The sequence below is a fragment of the Patagioenas fasciata genome, chromosome 15 (genome assembly GCF_037038585.1).
Source record: "Patagioenas fasciata isolate bPatFas1 chromosome 15, bPatFas1.hap1, whole genome shotgun sequence".
Lineage (NCBI taxonomy): Eukaryota > Metazoa > Chordata > Aves > Columbiformes > Columbidae > Patagioenas > Patagioenas fasciata.
Genome location: NC_092534.1, coordinates 14,830,698 through 14,857,858, shown reverse-complemented (window position 1 = coordinate 14,857,858; position 27,161 = coordinate 14,830,698). Strand labels below are relative to the sequence as shown.

At 40.6% G+C, this 27,161-nt stretch overlaps 2 protein-coding genes across 11 annotated transcripts in view; both read right to left on the bottom strand.

Moving 5' to 3' along the window:
* CARD11 (caspase recruitment domain family member 11) overlaps positions 1-15,270 on the bottom strand; it is a 45,368-nt gene extending 30,098 nt beyond the window's left edge. For 2 of the 5 annotated variants that reach the window (XM_065851114.2, XM_071814951.1), the window contains exon 1: positions 13,476-15,141. In XM_065851114.2, coding sequence (XP_065707186.1) covers positions 13,476-13,488 — 13 coding nt within the window. In that variant the 5' untranslated portion in view covers positions 13,489-15,141. The other 3 variants (XM_071814954.1, XM_071814953.1, XM_071814952.1) reach the window with 3 other exon arrangements.
* A 23-nt stretch (positions 15,271-15,293) lies between these two features.
* LOC139829129 (uncharacterized) overlaps positions 15,294-27,161 on the bottom strand; it is a 57,335-nt gene continuing 45,467 nt past the window's right edge. For 3 of the 6 annotated variants that reach the window (XM_071814956.1, XM_071814958.1, XM_071814959.1), the window contains 4 exons: positions 25,171-25,304; positions 23,676-23,741; positions 20,629-22,811; positions 15,294-20,526 (listed from right to left, as the gene is read on the bottom strand). In XM_071814956.1, the coding sequence (XP_071671057.1) occupies positions 22,568-22,811; positions 23,676-23,741; positions 25,171-25,304 (444 nt within the window). In that variant the 3' untranslated portion in view covers positions 15,294-20,526; positions 20,629-22,567. The remainder of the gene's footprint in view (positions 20,527-20,628; positions 22,812-23,675; positions 23,742-25,170; positions 25,305-27,161) is intronic. The other 3 variants (XM_071814957.1, XM_071814961.1, XM_071814960.1) reach the window with 3 other exon arrangements.

Sequence of the window (27,161 nt, the reverse complement as noted above, 5' to 3'; positions counted from 1 at the left end):
TGTTCTGCCCAATGAAAAAGTGTTGCAAAAGGCCCTAATCAGTGCAGTAATACGTGTTAGGATCCTGTAGTGATCTCTGTTTCATAAAAGGCCAAGATCTAAGCTTTCCTATTTTGCACTCCCTCTGGTGAGAGTATCTGAAGTCTACATCTTCCTCAAATCTGCCAGCTTCAGAACTTGAGAGTTCTTATCATCTTATCACACAGGAAGGAAATGACTCATTTTGCCTCAATAGCAAGCGGACGGCAGATTGTGCCACCTCAAACGTGCAACAGCCAACCCGATTTGGTTGTAGAACATATTTCACCAATAACAAACAAAGAAAACGGAAAAATCCTCCTCTACAAACAGCTTAAATGATGTTTTGGCAACTCTGTCCTTTTTCTGTATGTCACTATTTTCTACATTCAGTGAAGATGTTTCTATCCTCCTCAGCAACCTACCATCTAAGCACTGTTGAAAGGCAAATTTAGAGGGTGGATTCATTCCACAAATTTGAATTAGACATCTAGTTTAACTTATAAATCTAGTTCCTCTCTAATGAATGGAAAATGGCCTGTTCAAGTCTTCATTCCACCTTTTCATACCTCTAAAGATAAATTTGTAGCCACAACTACTTCCTTAGGTTCTCTCTTAGGAGAGAGACTGGTCCCTTCGGGTGGCAACGTCTACACCAGTGAGTAGATGGATATTATTCTGTTTTCCTATGTTATTTAAGAATCTGATATCTAGAATTGAGAAACCACTAGTACTGCTGTTATTAAATTATAATATATGCGAAAGTAAATACGAAATGAGAGAGGTGAGCAATGAGAGATGGAGAAGAATACTGACAAAGAGAGAGGAAGATGAGATTTAGGGATGAAAAATGGTGAGGTCAAGGGAAAAAGGAAATACAAAAAGGGAACAGGAAAAGAAAAAGAAAGTTAGAGAAAGGGGAACTCAACAGAACGAAAGTGAGGAACAGAAGTGAGATAGAAATGAGAACAGGAAAGGCCTTAGCGAAGGCAAAGGGAAGAAATGTGGGGTGTAAAGCAAACAAAGGGATTAATAAGGGAAGTCTGGCCACAGATCCTGACACATTACAAATCAGTGTTAGTTCTGAGTATGCAAATCAAGATAATGGCACAATAATATAAATAAATAATTTACCGCAGGAATTTAGTGCAAAGCAGCAGTGCCGAGCTGAAAGCCTGAGATGTAATAAATGCTTTAGTCTACATATTCTCCATCCTGTTACACGTGATGATGGACAAGAGAAATCCCTGTGCCAACACAGTACAAACATGTTTGTGTATCTGCCCCTTTTTTCTTGAGTGCAGCATTAGCTACTGACACAAGCATTTCCTTCCAACTAATGCGTGCTAAAAGCCAAGATCTGAAAAAGAAGCTGTGGTCCTCAGGCTGCCGAGGGCTCATGAGAACGCTGGTCCAACAAATGCTTCAGAAGTCATTACTGGGTCTCAGGTTAATTTTTGCTTGAGACTGACTCACTACCTTCTTACAATTGATAATGAAATTCTCCCAGGAGGAGGAGGCGGCACAGCTGGGGGCAAGTGTATAGTACTGTGTGATTAACAGGAGTCTTGAATTAAAAATTCAAGTTGCCCAAACATGCAAATGGATTTGACGATCGTAGGTGAGGTCCCAGTGAATGTGTGCTCCTGATACAAAAACCACCATAGTCTTTGGTACAGAGATTTGCATACACTGAGCTATGTAAAAACCTGGTAACACAAAGATTAATTAGCTGATACAAACATGAAACTCCCATAACCCTTGCACAGATAGCCTGATTCTCATTAGTGTTATTAACACTTCTATCGATACAAAGAGTAAATTAAAACAGGAAAAGAGGAAGAAGTGTAGCTCTGCCATGTGAAACTATTACTTAGTTTGTTTATTGTAAAAATTTACACCTTCCACAAACTCTTATATTACATGAGTGTTTCAAACAAACCACCCAGAGAAGAACATCTTCCATGTAGTGGGTTAATGACTCCTTGGAGGTGACACTCTCATCCCCAAACAGTTAAAAACACCCTTACATAGAACATATAGATGGAAGGGCCGTACTCTAGTTAAACAATCTCCAGATTCAGCAACAACTGACAGTAAATGCGCAGGTCATGCTTACAAAATAAAAAGGTTACACTCCAATCTCGAACACTGTCAGATAATCTCACTGTAATTCACCCTGGCCGAAGAAAGTTTGAAAATAATAATCCGTGTAGCAGGCTTTATAACATGACAGGAAAGTAAGACAGGACCCTATATTAGGAATCCTACAGTTGGTCAAAACACAGAGAATGAACAAACAGGAATGCAAGTCTTATAATCCTAATAGAAAGATCAATCATGACAAACAATACTACTTCAAGCACATAAAAAGTAGCTCACATGCAACTGTTTACTGCATTATAACAGCAGCATGCATTGATTGTGATGAGAATACGATTCAGTTCAGTATCTTAAATGCACCGTGCAAAGGTGTAATGGCTCCCCAAGTAGCTCTGTGAAGTCTTATCCATTCACATTTAGCTCTTAATTGCTAACAATATATTCTGTTGAATCAAACTCTGCCCACTCTCCTAAGGGTGACGACTGCTATGATTCAAGTACACATTTTGTACATTTTATGTAAACGCACAGTGTCAGATAGAACAGATATCTACACCTTACTCCATCTATCACCTCTTTGTAACTATTACTTGAAAATAGACCCTAATTTTAAAGACCAGACTGCTGCCTTGCACATGCTAGTTTGTGGCTTGAAGCACGACATACATGCCTTATATAGCAAGGACCTGTTATCTTTCCCCCTCAAAGTCATTGGAAAAAGTAAACTTCACTCCTAGTTGCAGACTGCCCTAGTCCTGGATGTTCTGCTCATTGACAACATCCTCTATCCTTGTACGTTTGCTTGAAGCTGCATGAACATCTCAGCCAGCAGAGCACCAAACACTCAGAAGACACCTGGATGCCATCTGACCAGAGAAGGTCTCCAGCAGAACACAAGCGGCCTGGCCTAGGAAAGACAAAACCTCCCCAGGAATCAGAAGGAGCTCGCTGCTTTACTATGGGAAATTAGAATTCTATTTTCACGTGTTATCTGCATAGATTTTTCCCACTTAAGCTTTCTGGTCACCTCTTCCTCTTCTCGCCCTGTGTCCTCTCTCTTCTACCACTGTTGTGGGACTGTGTCACGTAGCTGCGGAAACATACACCCACCGTCCTCTCTCTCAAACTTACTGTCTATATATAGCAGACAGAAAGGTGCTGGGGGTTGCTTTACTTCCCTTTTCCTCTGAACAGAGGTTGTGGGCAACTTTCAAATGTGACACCATTGCAAAGGAAAGTCTTAGAGGAAGCGCTTTCAGAGCCACAGAGCAGGAGAGACCTGAGGAGAACCTCAAACAGGTCCCCCTTTCTGCAGATAATACAACTGGGGTTCATTCACAATTCCCCATCACTTCAAGGCCTGCAATTAAGAACAGGAAAGCAACCTCTGAAAAACAGACACAAGTCACTTTTCATCGTTCTGGAGGGCTCGCTTGAGTCACTTCTATAGCAATTTAAAGCAAAAATTCTCTGATTCTTTACTTAATGGGACTGCACTTTATTTCCGTCGGTGGGAAACTCTTTGTGATCTTGTTTTGCTGTCTTGGGGAAGAGGTAATACCAAATACTTGGCAATTATCTATTTCCTACCTTCAAAGCACAGCAAGGAGGAATTAAGTATCTTCCGTTGCTTTCTCCATAACTAAGTCCATTGCTCTGATGATATAGAAAAGATTGCTGTGAAGCTTTCATGTGGAAAACTTAACCCAGAAGAATTAACCAACCACTGGAAGAGACTAAACAAGGTTCTCATCAGGAAACTCTGGCCAGTTCAGTTCATGGTTAACATGTATTTTTTGAAAAGACCAATGAAGCAAAGTCCTAGAATAGCAAGAAATCTGACAACGCATCTTCACCTGAGTGTGGCTCTTGAGCACGAGTCAACGCAAGGAGAAATATGAGGATTTTATTGAATCCTCTGCTGACTGTGGAAATAAACATTTGTGGAAATAGCAACTGTAAAGTGATGCCAGAACTACTCTCTTTATTTGAGCATCCTGGTCTTTGAGCACAGGCAGCTGCTGCTAAAACAGCATCTACAAACAACATTACAAAAGCAAGATCTGCAGGATTATATGCACACAAATGCTGATCTTTAGGAGAAGATGCAACCAAGGGTGGTAAGGCACCGCAACCAACTAAGAATCAGTGGAAATTTTGTTTTATTCTCCTAACTTGTGCCTTGAAGCATAACAACTCCTTATGTGCTATCTGCATTAACTGTACCTCCGAGCACAAAGTATCACCAGCTAACAACAAAAGCATTTGCAGAATGTGCAAAAAAGCATTTGTTTTAAATGCAGAGTTGTATTTGTGCATGAAGTAAGGTTACATGCAGTATGACCACCCCACACGTGAGGATTGATTTTCCCTGCTTCTCATTGCTGATACTCAAGGGCACAACTCGTAATTAGGGTCAGGTTTTCAAAGAGCGTAGGTGGCGTCCAGGCATCAAAACAAATGGGTGGATTTTTGCAAGACTTGCCTCAAAGTGTGGGATAAGATAGCGCTATGAATCACAGAGCTGCTGAGCGTTAAGCACTTCGAAAAATCAGGTCTTCCTTACAAACTTAAACTGAAGCTGAGCGCTTTCAAAAACCTTTTCTCAACTGGAGCATTCTTCAAATGCTGATTATTTGAAAAATGGACCTTTAAAGCTTTGTGAGGTGCTAATTTTTATATGAATAGGAAACTGCTCTATATAGTACCTATAAATCCGTCTGGCAGCAGTATTTAAATAGCTGTGATCCTCCGGTATTGTACCAACTCTCCAGTAGTACACATTGCACCGGGAAGGGGGCAGTTGTGTGTTAATTCTAACCCTTCTGAACCCATGAAATAAATACTTTGCTAGCTAACAGGTGATGGTAAACACTGCTGATGCATCAATCTCTTCAGCATATTATCTCCATCTACAATTGAGATTTTAAGAATGAGATGAAATTTTCAGCTTTGAACCCTCCGAGACATAATTAGAGAAGGGTCATTCTATGTGACTATTTCTATGAGGAACAAACCCAAAGTTATTTTTCTTATGCTCAAAAATTAACATAGTTTAGAAACTATATGAGGTTTTAGATTAGACTCTCCTTCCATCTTTGCTCTATTTATCTTCTTTTATCTCCAAAGCCGGTAAGTTCAGCCTTGCAGGATCTATACTGCTGACTCAGCTAACGGAGCCAAAACTCATAAAAATCTATTTAAAAAAGGTCCAATGATTTTATTTTCTAATCATAAATATGAAATTTAATTAGCATCTCATTGCTAACAAAGTTACCATGGAAGATGAGACTGAGGAATTATGCACAGGGATGGAATGTCAAGCGTAAAGCAAAACAACTGTTATGCAGGAGCCAGTTTAACTCCTGCTTTCCTCCACTCTGGTTTCAGATCTTTTAAGAATTAAGTGCTGCGTTGACAGGTTTCCTTCCTTGACGGTAACACGCTCCTATCTTCTACGGCAGTAATTACTCTGGCATGATGCGGCATCATGCGAATTACAAAAGAATAGTAGATAAAGTTTACTCTGGATTAGAAACAGAAGCAAGAAAGAGCAAGTTGGATCTGAATTCAAAGTCCTATTTTGTCATAGGCTACCCAAGCCAGTGTTTCACATCCTAGACGAGCAATACACTCATCAACTGAGAAAAGAACTCATAGAATTCTCCAGGGCACTGCAAACATCTGAAAGATTAAAGGAATTTTTTTTTTTAAAGGAAGCACATGTAGAATTTTAAAAACCTTTTTAAAATAGCAAATGCATCCATTTATTTGGTTATTAGCATTCCTAGAAGGTAGCCCTAGGCTGGCATCAGCACGGCTGTGGGTGGCACTGGGTGAAATTCTGTCCCCCACCTCTGGCATCTCCTCTTGGGAGCTGTTGAGAGGACAGGACCTCTGGTCTGTCTGAGCCCACACATGCCCATCTGGGAGGGTTCCATAAGGACATTTTCCTGCCCAGCAACACGGGGTGAAGGCAGGGACAGGCATTCTGCTGCTGTTGATCCACGAGGTGCCTCGGTGAGGGAGCACAAGATAGAGAAGATCACGGAAGAGAGGACTCGGTGAGAAGTGGGCAAGTACCGTGGGAGAGCTCTGATGAACTACAGTAACCACAACACTGTACTTTCTCCTTATACTCACACTGAAATTGCTCGTAGTAAGTTAGTGTGGGAGGAAGTGTTTACAGGACCTGTCCTGAGAGAGAGTAATTATTAATAATTCCTGGATTGCTAGAAAAGCTTTTGGAGTAACTCTGTGTGGCCATGCCCCTTGGTTGCTCTCAATGACGATATTTCCTAGAGTGAAAAGGGCTTTATTAGTGCTGGTCCTAGTTACACATGGGTGGGAAACCTCATTCTTGTACGCTCCCTGAAGTGACTTGAAAGCTTGAAACATCTAAGAATGTGACTGCAGCGTTAGAAAAGCTTACTGCTCCGCAACGTGACAAAACCGGCTTTTCTTCATTACCACTGATGGAAAGCAGAAGTTACGCATCAAGCCATGCTCTCTCTGCGTGAGGGAAGGAAGGTGGGAAGTGACCCGCTGTACCCATGGGGAGGGTGGCACAGAACACCAGGACATGGCATTGCACAACACACCGATGCTTGGATCTCCACACAGTGGCTCTACCTGCAGGGCCAGAGGACCAACGTTGGACCACGTTGTCCGCGACACGGCACAACAACCCGTCCTACTCCAGCGACTGTGGATGTTAAGCATCCTCCACAAGAGAAGGGAAAAGAAGTGGAAGAATCTCTCAGATGAAAATATGACTTTGTCAGTGAGGTCCAGAAACCGTGCTTAAGCACAATGGCCTGTCTCTGCCTTCACTCGTGATTTTTATTTGCTGTGCTTGATGTGTTGCTTCATTTTCCTTAGGATCAGTCACCAGCTGGAGGTGACAGACACCCTCGGGTCTAAATCATGCTGTACAGAGAGAAGTTGATTAGTTAACTTCACTCACCTGGTGGAACTGCCCTATACAGGATGGTAATCAGAATCGGAGAGGAAGGGCAAAGGAGACATCAAATGAGACAAGTGAGTTCAGTCAGACAAATGGGTCAGACTGAAGGCAGAGAGGACTCGGGATGTCCCGTGAGGACCAGAATAACGGGAACAAACCACCCTCTGCCTTTTCTCATGTTCTCTCCTCACAGTAGCTGAATGTTCAAATTATCTTTACCCATCCAGTCCCTTTGCGCAGAAGCTGTGCCTAGGTCTGTGCTAATGGCATTAGCTATTTAATAGGTTTGCATCCAATATTTATAATACTACTCTGCCCAAATAGCTTTGGATTTATGTACTGTTATCACACTCTAATGATGCAATTGCAATGAGTTTGCATTTTTCTGCATTGCAGAAAGTGCTACAGGAGCTTGTCATTGAACTCTCAGCCTTCAAAGTGGCATTCAAATTCTGACCACTTCTGCCTTAGACCCACCATTTCCCAGCTGCTCTTTGCAGGTGACAAAGCTCGGTCCTTCCTGATACCGTATTCTCACACGGCTTCTGAAGCACCTCTCGAGCCAGATGCTGCTCTCCCAGATGTGCAGCCCCAGTTGTTCAGAGACTCTGTGAAGGTGTTGCTGTCAGCATCATTTAATCCGGCAAAAGCACCTGGATGCCGCTCTCACTCTACATATGGGCAAGTCACAAAAACATCGTTCTGTATTCTAACACTCCATATGAAAATGCCCAAGCACCGTTTTTCCTTCAGAGAACAGACTTGCAGATTAAAAACAAAGCAAAAATCTGATTCAGTGTTTCCAGCCTTAGAGGAAATGTAATATCCCTTCACTATTTTCCTAACAAGTAAAGCAGAAGAAAAACACACTTTTTTTTCTCTCCTAGCACAAAAGGTTAAATATGTTTTTGTTTCACACCGCACTGATATCTTTCACGGCATAAATTCCAAAAATGAGATAATAAAAGACAGAAGGAAATTAAACCTTCTACAATGAAACTTGTTAGTCTTGGGTCTTCCTGAATAATATGTAACTAGAAAAACAGGAATATGTTACTGGAAGGATGAAACACACCCAAAATCTTCTTAAACAATTAAACAGTGAGATTTATTCTGGCTTGTTTTGGCAGGAACTGGGAAGGCAGATTAGCAGTGTAGTAGCAGAGAAGAGTCTTATCTTAAGCTTGTTGTTTTCACCAGGAGAAAATTAGCTCAGCAACAGTGAAGAAGTTGGAAGAAATTGATGGAATTCTTTATTTTCAGTCTTTAGTGAATACATCATTATAAACTGTGAAAAGCATATGGAACGGAAACTACCTTGACATGGTGCTCAGGGACATGGTTTAGTGTTAGACTGGGTAGCCTAAGGTTAATGACTGGACTTGATGATCTTCAAGGATCTTTTCCAACCTAAATGATTGTATGATTCAGAAAAAGTCAGTGATTGGTAAAAGTCACTGGTATTTTAATTGAGATGTTCAAAGCCAGAAGCCTTCAAATGATCTTATAAATGTGATAACCTTTCAGTTCATGATCAAGGAGAAAAGACTCAACCACCAGTCAAATTGTAGTTTGAGAATTAAACGTATTTGGTGTGATCTTTAGACAAAGAGTTGAAGCAAACTTCAGGTGTTTGCCCGGTTTGCTCACGATTCAGAATTCACAAATGGAAACACTCGAAAGGTTTCTTTATTGACATTTTGAAACCTGGCAGAACTTACTTTTGTGCTCAAATATATTAAATGTGTGTAACAACCTATTAAGCATAGTCATCCTGATTTCAAGTATGGGCACAGCTAGATTAGAAATGTTTATATACATACAGAGCTGTAAAAACGAAGTGGAAACAATCCATTAACTGCTAATGATAACCATATATGTGCTGCCAGCATGCAGTTTTTTCCTCATACGAATGGGAAAAAATCCTTCTCTCATTTTAAATGGAGACCTTATGTTAAATTTACTCTTCAATGCCTCAATTATAACCTGAGGAAAACTTAGCAGCAAACAACCAGCGCTCAGGTGGCCAGTGGGAATCCTTTCTTTGGTTACAACGAAGCTGTATTCCTCCTCATAACCGTTATACAAAACCCAGGGCTGACCATCAGATGTGGGCAAATAACAAACATCTTTACATAAGGCCAAACTGGCCTCAGGGACCAGAGCAAACGTATCCATTAATACTACACAGTGTTACTTCACACAGACAAATTCACTGAGGCAACAATTACTACAAATAATATCATATACACAGCTGTGTATACATTTATCCTTTTGACAAAACCCGAATGTTATAGCATTTCGTTTGACACCTCTGATAGATTTCCAGTGAGATTTGACAAATTTCTCTTTCCTCTTGAGTTGCTGAACAGATCCCCTGAAGCAGACAGCATTAGAAAGTAATGCCCCATCCAGCACTGAAGATAAAATAGGTAAGAATATTCTCTCCACTACGTGTTCAGCAGTGATAGCAGACAACGCACAACATGTTGCCAACTTTTGGTGCTATTAGTTATGTAGTTTTATGAGCAGTGAAAAAAAACACTGTGTATACCTTTTGTGTGAAAAGTACAAAGGCCTTACCCGCTGGTAAAATGTTAAACGCGCTCCCTGTAGATCATTAAGCATGTGAATTTGTGGCACTCGCAAACTAACGCTATTCCCAGAGGCCAGGGTTTTGGCAGAAGATGACAAAGGAAGAGGAATGTTCAAAATCAAAGTTCAGAAAAGACCTTTATGTTTAACTAAAGTCAGTGTGGAAACCTCCATGTGAGGGATCACCCAGTGCCCGCAGCCAGGACACACTGCGATGGGGTACATGGCAGATGTGCCGCTCGGTCAGACTGCAGTTTAAACAGACTGCCACGGCATCTCCTGCTGCCCGAGAGGAGCAAAAGCGAGAGGGTAAGATGGGGAGAGAATAGCGACTAAAGAAGTAGAGAGAAAGAGGCTTTTATCACTCGTTGGATGTGTGCCACCGAGACCAATTATATACATTTGACAGCAACCATTATAATTCCAGAGTCCTTGAACGAATCACAAGCAGAAAGGTTACCTTCCTGAAAATGTTCATTGCCATTAAATAACTGACCCAGACTAGAGGGTGAAGGCAGCACTTAAAGAGTTTGGGGGAAGGGAGGAGAAGAATCTTATTACATGTACAACTGAGAAAGCCCCATCATCTGTTCTGAAAAAGGAACTGCAGATACTGTATTCTCAGTATCTGAGAACACAAATCCTACAGGCAGCAGTGACAAAACAGCCAGCACAAAAATCACTTTCCTGCTGATATCAGTAGTGAAACCCCACTAAACTTGGGGAGGTTTCTGGTTTTACCCTCCAGTTTGAAAGTCACAAGACCTGGTCCCATATTCCTTGTTCTTTTCAGTTTAGCTTGCTATGGAGGCTACTCCAAAAGAAAGCTGCCATAGGTCAGATTCCACCAACGGTTATACAACCTAATGACCACACCTAAGCGAAATGTTTGCATTTGATGAAACATGCATTTCAATATCAGAGAGAGAGCTGATATATCTGGTATAAAGTGAGCAGCTTGTTCTCAGTAATACAGGATTAATATTGGGAGAAATAAGGATCTCTGTGAGCAATCATTATATTGATCTGATGGGAAATTTCACCATGAAACAGTATATAAACCAAGGTAAGCTGGTATATCCCATTCAGATTTCTTCAGTGTATCCCAGTTATTTGGGATGCATCCTTCTAGAGAAGGTTCGAATTGCCTTTAAACAGATACCTGCAGTCAGATGGTTCTCTCTTTGCCCACGTTGAAAGCTTATTTTTTTCTCTTAATTCAGAGTTAAATCTAATTGGAAGCAACTGTTCACATAAGAACAGGGAATCAAACATGTTGTTGTGAACTTCTGTTTTGGGGTTGGCCTCCCAACACAGCAATTCGCTGGGGAGGATGGAAAGTTGCCAGGTTACATGACTCAAGAAACTAGACAAACATTCCCTGAATTTCTGGTTCCAGGTCCCCTCTCAACTTCCACAACCTGACTTTGGCAATGGCCACGTTCAACTCAGACAGCAAACTATCATAATGAAAAGAAGGAGGAGGGAGGGAGAGGGAGAGATGTTGCCTCAGTCAATTTATTTCTGGGAGATATCAAGGCCTTACAAAAAGAACCAGTAATGAAGGCCCAGAACACCGAAAAAAACAAAGCACAAACTCATCATACAAGTCTTGCAGAATGACTAAAACGAACACAGGAGCTTTTCACATCACAAGATGAGCTGTAACAGAGTAAGACAGAGTCATAAAATGACAGCTCTTATTTTATTGTTATAGGCTTGTGGACTTTTCACAAGATCCAAAAGACACAGATATTTTAATGTACCCGCTTCTGTATTCAGAAGAGAATGCTCACAGCCCAAAGGCCACAGTTTGCTAGCTCTGAATCAGAAAGAATATATTATAATTGCAAACATGAAATTTAAGCTCCTTTCACTCATAGGGAGATGGACAATTTGAGAAAGCAGCACAGGCTGCTAAGAGAATTCTCCCACATAATAATTCTCTTATTAATTCAAGTGAGTTTAATATGTGATCCTTATTCAGTCCCCAAAAGCCCACATCAGAACATTCCTAGAAATAAATCTTCAGTCTGAATAGTCCTGCTTAAGAAGGTGAGACTAAAAGGTTTCATCAAAGATACGTACTTCTTTGTCACATCTGGTTCAAAGCTTACAAACTTAAGGAATAATACCGGTTATTGTCTTTGGATGCACTTTTTAGCCATGCCCAGTCTTGGTGACTCACCAGTATATCTGGTATACAAGAAATGAGCTGCTGCCATATCCTAGAAGTAAAGTTACTCCCACTACAGCATTAGAGTTGAGAACCTCTGCCTCTGAGATCTGAAATCCCATAGGAATCAACGGGACAAACACTACACCAGTGTCAGACCTGAAGTTCTGCTGTGGGACAGGAAGATGAAAACTTCACTACGTTTAGTAAAAGTGCTTATGATCGCCTACAATTACTTTTAGAGTTTTCCAAAGCCATTTTGTACTTCGCTCTCCCGTTTTTGCTCCTCCCTTCAGTCCCATCACTGGGCTCTGACTCTGCTGCAGCCTGCGAACGCTGCAAAGGAAAAAGGAGCTCGAGGCTGCAAAACTTCCTCCGCTTCCCCTACAGGTACTTGGTGGGGATGCTAAGACAGCACAGGGTAAGTCCACATGCACCAGTAGTTCCAATATGAATGCAACATCAAGATAAAAACAGACAGAGAAACCTGGTGGAGAGTTGCGGTGAGGGCTTAGGAAGGAGTGGGATGATAGAAAGAGAGGGACAGAATACACCAAGTCAGGGCAGGCTGTGTTTGTGAGTACAGGGGAAGCTATAGTGTGTTATAGGTGTTAGAAAATTCTGAGACAGAAAGAAACAGACGCAGGATGACAGGGGTTATTGGCTGTGAATGACTAAATACGAGCCTGAAAACTGGAAGAAAGCTATGCAAGTAGAAAAGTCTTGTATTTTGGGATGTATCCCCAAACCTGTAAATATGCAAATTCTGCATATGAAAGGGGCAGGCAGGAGAGCAGCAGGCGTGTGCAAGGACAACCCAGTGCAGAGGCAACACCGCTGTGCAAAATTAACTGAGCAGGGCAGCGCTGTGTGCATGAGAAAGCAGATGGAGCAGGGGTGCGTGTGAGCAGGAATAGGAAAGGGGAACACGAGACAGAGAAGGAACTGACAGAGGGGAAGGAGAGAAAAATTAAGACCACGGGGGAGGATGCACAGTCTATTGCACAGGCAAGGAGGAGAGAGCAGAGGAAAAAGAAAGGTATGAACTAGGGGAACATTAGTCACACAGAAAATAAGCTTGATGAGAAACAGGCATAGAAAGATAGTAAAAGATATAATAGGGTTGAGAAAGTAATCAAGTGAGAAGAACAAATTAAAAGAGAAAATAAAAAAAAAACAAAGAAGAAAGATTTTATTAGTTAACGGGAAGCGTAAAGCCCCAGCAAAGAGATTTAAAGAAAAAGGCTAGCGCACAACACACTATGGGTGGAACCAGAAATTCCCTGGAGACCAGTGCTGAGGATCAGCCCTTTCATCTCCCCGCTCCACACCTCCCATTCAACCCTCCTTCCCAACGCACACTTGCTGTAAAGAACACGCCTGCATCTCCAGCTACAGCCTGTTCACCTCACCGAACCCCGAGCTCCAAGCGTCCGCGCCTGCAAAGTACAACCAGAGCTGCTGATGGCGAGGAAGGCGCGAATGCAACTGTTTTCAAAGAAACACACTCTTGAAAATGAGCACAAAGCAGGTGACTCTAATCACTGCGAGTTCCACTTTCAAGTGCTGTCCCAGCCAGCAGCGAGGTGGGGCTGACCCGCCAGCTGCTTTCCTTACCTTGGGCGCTCATGGGTGACCGGGCGCTCTTGCTGCAGTTGCTGCAGGCTCCAACTCCCTACGTTGCCTCCATGCAATTGCCAGCGTCTCTGCGGGACTCTCAGAGAGGTTATTTATGCTCTGCAGGTGTTGAAAAGCAAAGGAAACACAAGGAGCAAAACACCCCCTGGCCTCTAAAGCGCTAAAAGTTAAGGGAGCATCAGGAACGAAGGAAGCGAGCGCACTGGTGTCGGAACGAGCAAAGAGCAACACAGAAAGTAAGAAAAAGTGTGTCAGAGGCTGGGAGGGGCGGAGAAGGAAAATGCAAAGATCTGACAGGAAACCAGACTATAAATCTGCTTCGGGTTTTAAAAAAAACACATTTGTGCTCCCCAGCGGTACAGCCTGTTTGCAAATGACTCTGCACGCAGGTGACAGCACAGCCCCGACGAACCACCGTAAGCAAATAAAGAGGCGCTTCTGCCCCTTCCCCAGGAAGAGCAGCAGGCGCAGGCAGCAGCACCACAAGGGTGGCTCAGACACAGAAAAATGCGGTCTGCTCTGTCTCCCTTCCAGTTCTCTGGACTTCCAGTGCATGTTTCCCTGGGGCAGAAGGGGATGTGCTGAATCCCAGCCTTCCTGGTGCTGTGCCCCTCCGACCACAATGCAGCAGCTCTTGCTTCTCAGTGCTCGCGGTGGCCTCAAAGCAAGCAGGAATGACAAAGGACGGAACAAACTGAGCTTCAAGAACAACAGTTCCAGGCAAAAGGAGTTCTGGGTTTTCCCAAGATTTCGAAGGCTTTTCAAGAAAACATCGATTTTAATAATAGTTGCTTTCATTAAAAAATTAGTCAACAAGGTTTACTATAATGCAATTATTAGATTGCTTTATAGTTGAATGATGCTTTAAACAATATATTTTCCAAAGGGAGTCTCTGCTGACCTAAACAAGCCACAGCATCTTGTATTGATTTAATGCTTTGAAGCCTCTTTGGAATGAGCAATAGGTCTTGTGGTTAGAAGAAAGCAACTATATACATACGTGCCCTGGTATGTTTTTATCTTGTGAGAGGAACTAACAGGAAAAAAAGAAGAAACACTGGTAATAATCAACATAAATGACTGATAACAGATAATTCAGGAATGTGGGAAGAAAAAAGCATGATGATAGTAATGGAGTCAGAATGGGAAAGGAAAAAATAGTTTAGAGAATAAAGAAAAGCAAAGCGAATGGAAAATAAGTATAAAAGTACAGTGGAAAAATTATCAAAGGATACAGCAGCGTCAAAGACAACAGAATGGAGGAAGTGAGATGATAAAGTGAAAAGAAGAAATGTAAGGGAGAAAATAAGGCTCAAAGAATTATTACAATAACACTCAAAAGTGTTCTTATCAAAATGAAAACCTGAACCCTGTGAAAATCCTGGGGGAGCAGAATGTATTCCACGTAGCAAAATGTGCGGGGCAGCTCTGCTCTCATTCTCCCTTATCATCCCTGGAATTCCACGTTTGCACCTCTAGCTGGACTGTCGAGGGGCCAAGTTTAGCCATAAGGACAATATTGGAAGGGATGCCAGTTCTTTAAATCAGGAGCTCAAAGACCAAGGCAGGCAGGAGTTTCTCTCTCCCACTGAGCAACAGCAGAACGTGCTATGCTCCTACCATTTCTATTCCGAAGAGGACTATCCTGTTATGTGCTACTTACGTTCTTGAGCAACTTTACTAAAATTCGCCTTTGAACACACTTGCAAGCTGCATGTGACAAGGTGCAGAATTCTTCTTGCTTTGAGCAGCCAAAAATCTGTCCAGGTAACACCTGCACGGGTGAGGTTCTGCAGTTCCTGACCAGGGGGGAAGGTAGGGAATATTGTGAAATACAGCTATATAAGAATCCAGGCCTACAACGATTCCATCAAAACCACTACAAGTTATTTCTGAGCCAGCTTTCGGCTGCTTTCACAGAGGAAGCTGCTTCGTGTCTGCAGCAGAGGAACCATTTTAGGCACAAGCAGCGGAATGAACTCTGCTGGCAGGGGCTTTGTGGCTTCACTTCCATTTAAAAACCACAGATCTCCCACACGCAGCTCCCAACCTGAAAGGAAAAACATGCTAGAACCTCAAGTCAAAACTCATCGAGGCTCGTTAGAGCTTTTTCCGTCTGTCCTTGATTTCTTCAGCAAATGGGATATCAGACATCAGACTATAAAACTCCCCTCCAGAGCCAAGTAAGGCATTGGATATAATTTGTTCCTGTTTCTGCTTTTGTTTTGCTTGATTACCAACAGCTTTCAAGAAGTACAATGACTGTTTTCAAGAAGATCTCACATTTCGTTGGGCCTAAAGTGATGCTGAAAAAAAAGGACACATGGAAGTTTCGTTAAAGTGTCTTTTGTTATTTTTTGTTTTTAATAAAAAATGTCTACTGTAACTGTTAGTTTAGCTAAGCTGCCCCGTTAAGGGGTAACAACTTTTTCATTTATTATGGCTTCTGAGTCTTCTTTCACTAAATCTGATACAGGAAACAAATAACTGCCCCATGGCTGGCAAAGAAACTGCCCCCACGCGACAGTCACCTGGTGGGACCCATTGGGTGTGTTTGCTGTCCCCGTCTTTCAAAGAGACTTGAGAGAAGCTGAGCACGTTTAGTTCCTTCCAGTTGCTCCAATTGTGCACGATCTGAGCCCTGCTGGTAAAACCTGAATAGCAAGTGCGTTTTAAGCCCTTTGATGATGCTGTAACTTCCCCCCGCTGCTTTGGGATCCCTGCCAAAAAGCCAGCAAAGTTTCAAGGTTATTCTGTTGTTCTATTCGGGTGACCAAACAGCGGAGAAGACTTGGCATCTTAGAAATCCCTCCACGTTCTTGCTGGTCTCCTAAGTATTTTGTTCAGAGCGATTTTCATACCACAGCATTGTTATTCAGGTCTACAGGGGAAGTTTCTCTTTCTGTCTGTCCCACAGGATTTATATAAAGTTTGTGGAAGGTTCTCCTTGTACACCATGGCTTCCTATAGAATGCCTTTTGCAGAGTTGATTCATCTCCGCTCGGGAGGACAGGCCATAACTCAGGAATGAAGCTGCTAGATAGCTTTAAATAGTTGAAGAGCTGGAAAAAAAAAATCAGCATTTGGAAGCCGAGAAACACTAAACTGTCCAGCTCTCGATCTGCTGTTCCTTTTCTTCCATTCCTTTTATCCCCCCGAGAGCCATCCCAGCCCATGAGGAGACTGCCCTTGACTCCTTATTAATCTAACAGTCCTGAAAATCCCTGGGTACCAGAAAGGCATTTCACAAACTAGTGATTTGAGAATTAATATATTGCACTTCTCCCGCAAGCCTGAGCGCAGTAGCATCATATATATCGGTAATACAACCTCTCCAACTCTTGAGCAAGAGAAAAAGAAGTATTAACTATTTTTTTCCATGTTTTACATATTTTATATTATCAGCCTTGCTTAACTATCCTTAGAGACTATCATTCTTACTTATTGATGCTCACGATTTATCATTTATCTCTGGAGATCTGACTTGCAGAACAGAAGTATTCCCCTATTCAATTCACCAGCCTGTGGATAAGCAGCTGTTAGTGTTCATCTGCCTTTTCTAGGTATTAACATAAAAAAATGCCCCTTGATCTTAAAAAGTGACACAAGGCAGGGTTTCCTTAACACCTTTGGGGGTAATGGTTTAAATCCAGCAGGGAAATGTTCTCATCTGTAGGTTTATGATACACATTTAAACAGCGTTTCAATTGCCTGAACTATGAAATAAGATGACAGCCGAACATATATCAGTGGGGTAAGAGAGAGGATAAAATTCTCTCTTTCATTTGACAGCGGTGGAGCTCACGTATTTTTGCACAAAACGCACAGTCTCTGTTGAGTTGGACAGTATTATGGGACTTACCTGTGTCAGCTGCCAGCATATTCACCCTCTTTTCTCATGGAAAAGTTCAGTTCAAATCCTCTCCAGGAGCTGGATTCACAACCCAAGCACAAGGGATATTAAGTCCCCTCTGCTGAAGCAAAAACCCAGATCAGTTCTGCTGCTTCTTGGGGCCAAAGGGAACGAAGCTCCAGACTCTGTGATGCTCTTTCCACAAAAGTCAGAGTTAAGATAGTGATTTACTCTCACCGTTCTCTTTTCATCACACGTATATTATGCATCAAAACTTGGTATGAGCCGGAGCTCAGGTTCTTATGCTTTTAATTGTATGTCCATAGGGCTTAAAATCCAAGGGTCTTTAAACTTCAAACAGTTTCACAGCAACCAATGAGTTAGATATTCATATCCATACTCGACAGATGATGAGATGAAGTATTGGGGAGATAAGCAATATATATATTCCCCCTTAAAAGTGATACAAATACTTTTTTTCACGTAGTTCAATTATTAAGAAATTCTTATGGACTGCTTAAAAAAATGGCCAAAAGTTTAAAAAAATCAAGGCAAATACTTATAGTATTTTTTTTAATAAAAGGGATCAGGAGAGAATTAAATCACTGTTACTGCAAAAAGCTTCAGAGTTCAGATCATTGTCACTAGAAAATACACTGAAATAATTTTAGTTCTACAACTTTTCTTAACATTTTTCTAAATAGATTCATCAGTCCCGTATCTCATCCTTTGCTTAAAACACAAGGCCATCTTTCCCCACTTATGCAACAGTGACATTGTCAATATGTTTTCTGATTATTAGACTGTGAGGATTTAACATATGTGGAATCTAAAGGATAATCTATCAAACCTGAAATTTAGTAGATGCAAGGAGAAGCAAGTTACTTATTCTTGCTTGTTTTAAATTGGAAAGTTTCTTGTCTTCTTTATAGGTCAACATTTACTCTAATTAAAAATATCTGCGTATTTTTAATAGAGACAAATTGAAAACAACTGCAGAGTTTTAATGGCTTGCATTCTTCAACGTTTCCTCCCTTTTTATTCTGTACAGACTCTTCAAAAGGTCAGGAGGAAAACTTGTGCCAAGTGCTGTGCTCACAGAGACAATATATCTCGCAGATAAAATAATATTAGGGTTAATTAATACTATAAATGATGCAATATCTAAAAAGAAAAGTTATATATTAATCCGCATAGTTTGAAGGGTAAGGGGATGGTTAAATATCCGGTGAACGCAGCACAGACCTGGAAGTTACGGCCTTTTTTAACTGTCAGGTTAACTTTACAGGTCTGATACAGATATCCTGTGTGATTCACATCGTCTAAGAGTTCTTCACTTTACTCATCTGTAAAGAGAACCATGACATCTTCAAACTTGAAACTGTTATATAAAAGAGATGTGTCAAAACCAGAACACAAAACCCCCCCACGTGAGCGTATCATGAGTAAATGTTACAAAAACAAGAATTACTATATTGAGTCAAACCAAAGATCCATCTCTGGCAGAGAACAGAAACTGTTCCTTCCCAAAGCTGGGAGTTGAACTCGTCCTTGAGAAAAAACACCTCTCTTGTAAAGAAACTACTGCAGGAAGGTGAGTTGGTTCATTACAGAGGAGATGTGGATGAGGTCATGGAACAGGAATTTGCCACAAGGATCTTGGGCTAAGTCAGTAATTTGACCGAAAAGTGACCAGAGAGCAGAGGTCAGGCTGAGGTATTACCATGTTGTTACGTTCTATTTCTCCTCATAGTTTCTTTAAAATAGAACAAGATTCAGGCAACCTCATACGCATGGGAATTCTACCGAAACGGCAATGATCATTTTTGAAGGCAGAGGTTTGAGAGGCAGGTTATGAACATAAGATGTGTTCCAAGTGTAGAAGAGCTCTTAAAATGCATAAAAACAGTGGTCATATATCACTGAAGATTTTACATATGTGAGATTAAGCATAGCCATAAAACTATATGACTAGATGAATGCCTGGTTTTGAATCTTTAATACTTTTATTTGAAACAGTGGTATAGATTTCCAAAAGCAACGCTTTGACTCTGCATGACAACTCTGTTTTAGAATATTAAATACTTCTACATCTATATATAGGACTTTCATTTCACTCCATTCCGATACTCATATACCCACACACATCACAGGCCATAAAGTTTGTAATAAACAGTAATTCACTTGTCGTTCATGAAGTTACTTCTGATTCACCAGATGTAATAGAATGTAGATACCACATATCAAAATAAGTAATGGAAATGAAATTAATTTAAGCATACACAGGCCAGCTCTAGGGTTTTGTCTATAGATTCAAATGGCCACAATTTTAACAGTTTCTTCAGTTTATTACATTAATAGCTAATGATCTCTAATAAAACTGCGGTCTGATTTTTATGAGACATTGCACTAATTGCCTGGTTCAATGTCTAAATTACCCGATTCTTGTGTAAAACTCCCAACACCACTGCTGAGCTCACTGACCCCCGTTCATTCACAGGAGCACGTCGATGTTATATTTTGTATTTAGGAGGGAAAAAAAACAGAGATGGACACAGTTCCTTCATATAAGAGTTTAAATATATTTGTCTAAAGTTTACAGCAGTGCACAATGTCCTTTAAGAGTCGAATATTTTTGGATAAAACAAAGTAGCGATATTGTCTGTTTCTGAAAAGGCATCAAATTATGCATTTATCCTATTTCACCTCACCAAAATATGAAACACTCTTTAGAAACTTTCAGGCTCAAACTTACAGTGAGTAAAACCCATAAATTTTAAGAAACACCAGTAACTCCTAAATTGGAGTTTCAGTGAGACAAAGAAGCGATAACTTTAGGAGTATTGACAGAAAGAGAGAACTACCATTTTATACAAGGATTTAGGGAATTATATATTCCCCTTGCAACAACTACATCAAATTCTTATCCTTACTTGATGAAACCAACTATGTTCTATATTCTATCATGGATCTGTTGAGCTCTTTCTCTACTCCAATATAATAAAGGAATTTAACTGTTACACTAATCCTGAAGATTTATCCACAATGAAGTAGTTCTTTCTCAGAATATACCACCATAGAGTCTTCTACCAATTACATACCTGTTGTTAGAGAATTGCCTTCCTTTCTTCTGAATAGAAGTCATGTGTGTATTATACCACAGGTGGTTGTATTCCTCTGATCATGAAAAATGAATGTGTGTGAGTATATTTGCTTTCACTATATTTAACAGTTCACTAATAGGTGATTCAAGGGGGTTTTTTAGCATCATTCACTTACCAAACAAGACAGGAAACTTTCTTCCCGAGCGGTCAGTAATCCATTTCCAGCTGCACCAGCTTCCCAGGGAACAAAGGCCAGTGTTTGAACAATATTGCAGTCTGGTCTTGAGAGATTAACAAATTGATGATAGGTTGTCATGAAGGCTGAGAGCTAAACTACTCAGAAAAGTATCAGTCTAGAACATTAGGGAATTGGTTTCCTGGTAAGATCTCTCTGAAATCTGTGCCCTGTTCTGTTGTTATAGAGCCTGGCTGGTGACTGCTAGATATACGATGCTCATAAAATGCTGGAAGAGGAGTTGAAACACAGAATCTGATTTTTCTCTGGCTTCTTGTTTTCAAAATTGTTGGTTTGGTTTTGGTTGTAATATAAAAAATATTTCAGCAATAGTACATTCTGAAATGAAGTGCTTATTATTTCCAATATGGGAATTAATTAAAAAGTATGGATATATCTGATATCAGTGGTAAAAAGAAGATGCTAATTTCTCTGAATTATTTCCAGTGTTGAAGATATCAATAGTGGGGGTTTTTCCATATGAAAGATATAAAGAAGACTCCTTCCATGGTGTGATTTTCTGACTGTTTTCACCGCCCCAAACAGGGTGTATCAACCCCCCACCAACCTGGTACTTTCCATTACCTCCACATGGATGCAGAGCAGATAATCTCGTACATTAGCTTTATATTCGGATAGCTAATGACTTCAAACATACAAAAAGTACTAAAAATAAAACCCAGAGAATTTAAATGAAGTGGGTTTAGAACTTACGAACTTGTAGAAGTTAGCAGAGCCAGAATGAAAAATGAACTTTCGGGCTCTGGAAAAAAAAATGAAAAGTGGATTAAAATAAACTTCTGCTCATTTCTTTTGATTTATTATAGATTAAGTTATTACATTTCCCTTCCTAAATGCCCTACTCTTTTCCTGGTTCCTGCATGAAGAGACAATTCCATTACTTGGTTCCCATGCGATATCGTATGAAAGAGATTTGAGTTTATCTAAGGTAACTTTCTTTCCAAAACCAAGCCCTTATTTGCTTCCCAATGCCAATGTAAGAGCACAGGTAACGTTCTGAAAGACAAAAGCAGAGAATGCAAACACTTTGCAATTTCTAACTTGTTATTCCCATCTATGCCGAGTCACTTAGGGCGTTTGCTGTCTCTGGCCATCCCAAAACCCAGCAGAACCACTGTCTCAGCTGTATTACTGATTTCTACCATCTGCAGGTGTGACAATGGTGAATTCGGCCCAAACAAGAGGGCCAGCAGCTCTGTCCCTTAGCACAACACTTGCATAACCCCCACACAGGGCCCTCAGCTCTTATTGGCACCCGATGTGCCAGTTCTACCTGCCACTGTGAATAGAAACAAAAGGCCCAAATGACCAAAGTCTGTGGTTGTTTCCATACCACAAACAAAGTGAAGCAAAAGCAGCAGTCGCTCCCCGCTGTACCGAGCGGCTGCGGCAGCTGAACTGGGCTCTGCTGTTCCATTGCTTCTACAAAATATGTTGCAGTACATTTACCAATGCCCTGTGAAGTATTATAAATAATTAAAACTAAACCATTCGTGTCAGAAATAGATGAACGAAGCCCATTTTGCAACGCAGCATCCCTGATTTATTTTTATTGCGTTCATTGAGGGCATTTGTTAATTCCCCAAACCTCGCAGTCCACACAGAGTGGGTCTCCAAAACGTTAGTGGGTGCTGGTGAAATTGTGTCTTCTCTTTAGGTTCACGAGGGAACAGATCACTTTGGGTCAATAAAAACATACAGAATACACAAAATTAGGAAGCAACTGCTTCTGAATTCCACAGTCTGTGTTTTCCCAGTGTATGCTATTTCAAATGTCTCATTTTAAGAACTTTCTCTGCATTTTGCATTTGCATAGGGGTACAAAATATGCAGAATCACACTCCAATTATAAATAATTTTAAGTACAGCTATAGCTAATATCTACCCTTTGATAGACTGATATTATCTTGGCTGCTCCTTGATTTCCAGTGTGTGCTTGTTTGTGAGAATTATAAATAACATCACTACTTTTCCTACTTTTAGTTTCACAAGGTGAGGATTCTTTTGGGGGGTGTAGGTTATGGTAGCAGCGATCAGACATTCTTCCTTTATTTCTGTGGCTATTGTCATTGTCTGCATTGCTGATACATTTCACATGAAAGCTGCGATCAAATATAGGAGAGGATAAATGAGCATAATTCCTCAGAACTATTGCTAGTAATAGAAAGCCATTCTGGTTTGCTCCTTCTCACTTTTAAAGATATCCTGGGTGGAGACATGCAAACCTATAGCCAAATTCCTTTATTAAATACCGAAACAAATCTTTAAAATTAATAAAATTATAATGAGCTTAAAAACTCGATTTTGAACTATTTCAGAACACACGCCTGTGGCAAAATCCTGGAATAACCTTGGATCCTTCCAGTTCCATTCATTTCATCACAGGTTTCTCAGTCCCTGGCAGCAATGAGCTCATTCCTTACTGGAAGAACGCCCAAGAAAGTTGGAAATCACACAATTACGTGCGAGCCATGAAAAAGCAGAATGCTCATCTCTCTTAATTGTCTTTTCTTAGAATTCTATCCCCAGATTTCCACTACATGCATGCATTTTTAATACTATGATTAAATTAATTAGTACGCTGTTCCAATATTAATTATCACGCAAAATTTTGTGGCTCCTGTGGAGCTATCTTTGGTAAAACTTCATAGGTTTGTTGATTGTGTCAATACTTTAATTGCAAAAAGGTTCACAGATGGAATATTTTATATCTTTCCTAAGGTTTCTAAGAGCTTCTCTGGGTTGTTTTTCTTGCCATTTAAAGAGGAAATACAGCCTCTGAAGTTAAAATGGATACGAACAGGTAAGAAAGCAAAGGTTTTGCTTCTGTTCTATACTATCCTATACTCTTCACTTCCATTCCTGTGCTTTTCACAACACTAGGAGTGGAGAAGTTTGCAGACTCAAGTCACTGCACTTTTCTGGTAGTTTCCCTATTCATGGAACTGTAGTATATACACCCTTACCTGCATTCCAAGCGCACCACAGCAATTCGTGAATGTAATCTTGCTACTTTATCACAGCAAAAACACCTAAAAAACCGAACAGGATGCAAAATAAGGTACCATACTCTTTAATTCTGAAAACAACTTGCTGTCATGCATGATGTTTCACAGCACAAACAGCTCCTTGATACCTGGGCAAATTACCAATTACAAGCGCGCTGCTCCCCAGAGTGGATATTTGCACATGTAGCTCCACAATCTGCAAAGTGTACTCAATCTTGCTTAAAAAGGACTTTGAGAGAAATGTATTCCTCGCTGACATGAGTACAAATGCTCCACAGTGAGCGGGGCTTTTCTGCTCTGCAATACGAGGAGATGCAAAGAAGAGAGCTAAGATACAAGGAAACCGGAGGAAGCAGATATCTGCTCTAATTCATAGTAAGACAGAAACTCCTGCATAGCCTCTGTGGTGAAGCCTTCATGGAAAGGCAGGTGAGCTTACTTGAATCCGTCACAGCAAGAAATACCTGCGTCCCCACCTCCACAGCCAGGACTTGAAACAGCAATCAGGCTCCAGCAATTAATTTCCCCTGTGTTCAATAGGATTGGAACATGCATTTACTGAACATGGAGTCTGGCTTCTCCCAGAAGGTGCTACACTCAAGGTCTGAACTTATGCGCATTATTATTCCACTCCAATCATCTTTATGCATGAACTGGATTTATTTTATTATTCTGAGCCATTATTTAATACAATAGGCGGCGCAGAAACTAAGAAGCTAATACAATCACTTCTGCTGTGTACTGCCTGTTTATCTGGCTGAACACATAAAACCGTCAGAATGCATGAAGTATATCAGATGTGTCACTAGGCCTGTTTGGTATGCAAAAGCACACTGGAGAAGGTATTTTATTTAAAAGAAATATATTTACTCCAAATTACATTTCTCCTGCTATACCTTCAGTACTCAACAGCTAGTTTAAAAAAAAAAAAGTCTGATTTTTAGATATTTATAAGTAATGCAAACCAAACAATTATCAAGACTCAGATCCAGACTGAGGTGTAAATATGCACAACAGCTTTAACCAGAGCAAACCTTTCGTACCTGAGTTTTTAAACAGCTAAAGCACCTTTTAGCTCTTAGAGAAACGGCTCTGGTACCTGTTTAGAGCTGACTAATGCTGCAGAGCCTAAAATCTTCTCAAAGGACCCATGTTGCAACAAATGCCATTTAGTTTTAACTGTGAATGCCCCTTATATTGGGTATCGCTTACTTTACACGTAATTTTCATCAGAGGGAAACAGCTATAGAAAGATCTACTGTGGTCACCTGAGTCCTGTAAATTTTTTTATATATGTGAGCTTTGTCAGGAATTGCAGTTCAGTCTGGGTCTTGAGGAGACATAGTTAAGTTACGTGATTGTTAAATGGTGCAACAACATTTGAACAAGTGACAAGTAAAGCAGAATATGTGACTCTCCGTCTTCAGCTGGCGGTCCCTGGAGGGTGTGATACCTGGAGGTGTGTGACACCAGTGCCCTTCCAGCACCGCTCAAATCCCACTTGCTATCGAGTTCAGCGGCTGAAGCGGAGATTAATACACAGGACCATGATGAAGAGCAACTGGAGCTGAGGACCGGCTGGCGGGGCTGCGGGAGACACCGACCACAGGGTTACACTGCGACTTCAGCCTTATGTGTCCTTGGCCACTAAAGCAACAGGCAGCTGTGTATTAACACAATCACCATAACAATGCTGACTCTTCCTTCTTGAAGAAACACTCTTTAAATCACCCTCTTTTTCTATTAAAACAGTAACAAAAATCCCCATTAAGTAATCTGCATTTCACAAATGACAGTGACCTTGGCCTGCTGCTGCTACAAGCAGAACTTGCTTTAGGGCAATGGGCTCTTAACAACTGTCAGTTTACAGCAAATGAACATTTCTCTGATCTTTTTTTATTTTATTGTATTGTATTTCTGTAATGGTGCTTGAAATTAACATTTTTGCTCTGTTTTTACACTCTTTTTGATCATTAATGTAGTAAATTATACTAGCAAAACGAGCACAACAGTTTCATCTGTGTCTTAAAAATCTATTAACTTTAAGCATCTGGGTAGAAACTGTAGCATTTTGAGGTTGACTGTCTTATTTCTAAGGTCATACTTGTGCCTGTTGGCCTCAACTAAACTGACTCCAACTCGAATATTCGCAAGAAGAATCCTACTAAATTAAAAGCATAAAGGGAAAGAGGAAAAGAGAACCCAGACACACGGCTACATAATCAAAGCTAAAATAATCTATAACTAGTCAAAGAGTTTCAGTGGCATCTGCAGGCTATCGTCCTGGGAGGCCCCATTGTACTCCTCACATTTTTAAAAACCTCCTAAGTTGAAGTATTCAGCAAGCTGCTGGATATAATTTATCTTGCTTTAATTTATTATAACATGCCTCCATATGGCTGTTCTTATTTTAACAAAGAGGGTTTTAAACTGGTAAAGCTAAATGTATATTTAATTTATTTCACCCAGTAAAGAATCCTTGAGAAAAATCAATTTCCATTTACAAAGGTATCCCAGCAGGTTGGAAGTTCCATTACTGTAGTATTGTACCTCTTACATCCAGGTTTATGTGATATATGGTATCATTTCTTCTCCATGATTCTATTATTTTGGAAAACTATGTTAAAACATCATTATAAATATAACTTAAACTGACAAAAGCTGTGAAGATAAAAGTTCATGCTGATCACTGGTAGTTTGGGTTGCACACCTGATGATCGATGTATCTGTTTTCATATTTCTGCCACCATATGACCAAGCAAACTTCACCCCCATGACTACCGAGGTATTACCAATAGTACTATTTCTAATCTGCTATGGCATTAAGTGGTTCCAAACTACTGCTTTTTTATTTAATCAGAAATGCCCACTGGTTGGTTGGTTGTGGGTTTTTTTTGTCTTTTTTTTCCCCATGGTGTACAGTTAATTTCTTAATCAAATTACACTGTTTAAATGTGTGTAGTGGATATCAATGCTGAACCACCGACAGATTTAAAAGCTACTGTTTTGCAAAGTATGGGATCTCACAGTGTGCGCTTCACCCTCATAGAGAGCTGGGAATCATTGTCAAAATCTTCACGTTAATACTATGGTATAGAGAGAACATCAGTTAGTGTGACTAGTCATCACGTACCATGGCAGACTTGCAAAAGGCACTTCGGGTTCCCCTACTCAGAAGCTACACAACTGCTCAAACAGTTTCTTGAGACCACGTTTACCGGGATGCCGGGACTGTAAATGTCACCTTAACACCTCTAGACAGCAGTTATTCTAGTGCACAACTACATGAGCAGGAGATGTACTCAACAACTACACGGTTCCATCCCACCCTTCCCTACCTGAAGTCCACTTCCCCATGTTCAAGGAGTGTGATTTTGTATTATTATTTCAGATTACAAGCAAGGAACCATTACAATCATTCACAGCTGCCATTGTTCTCAAAGT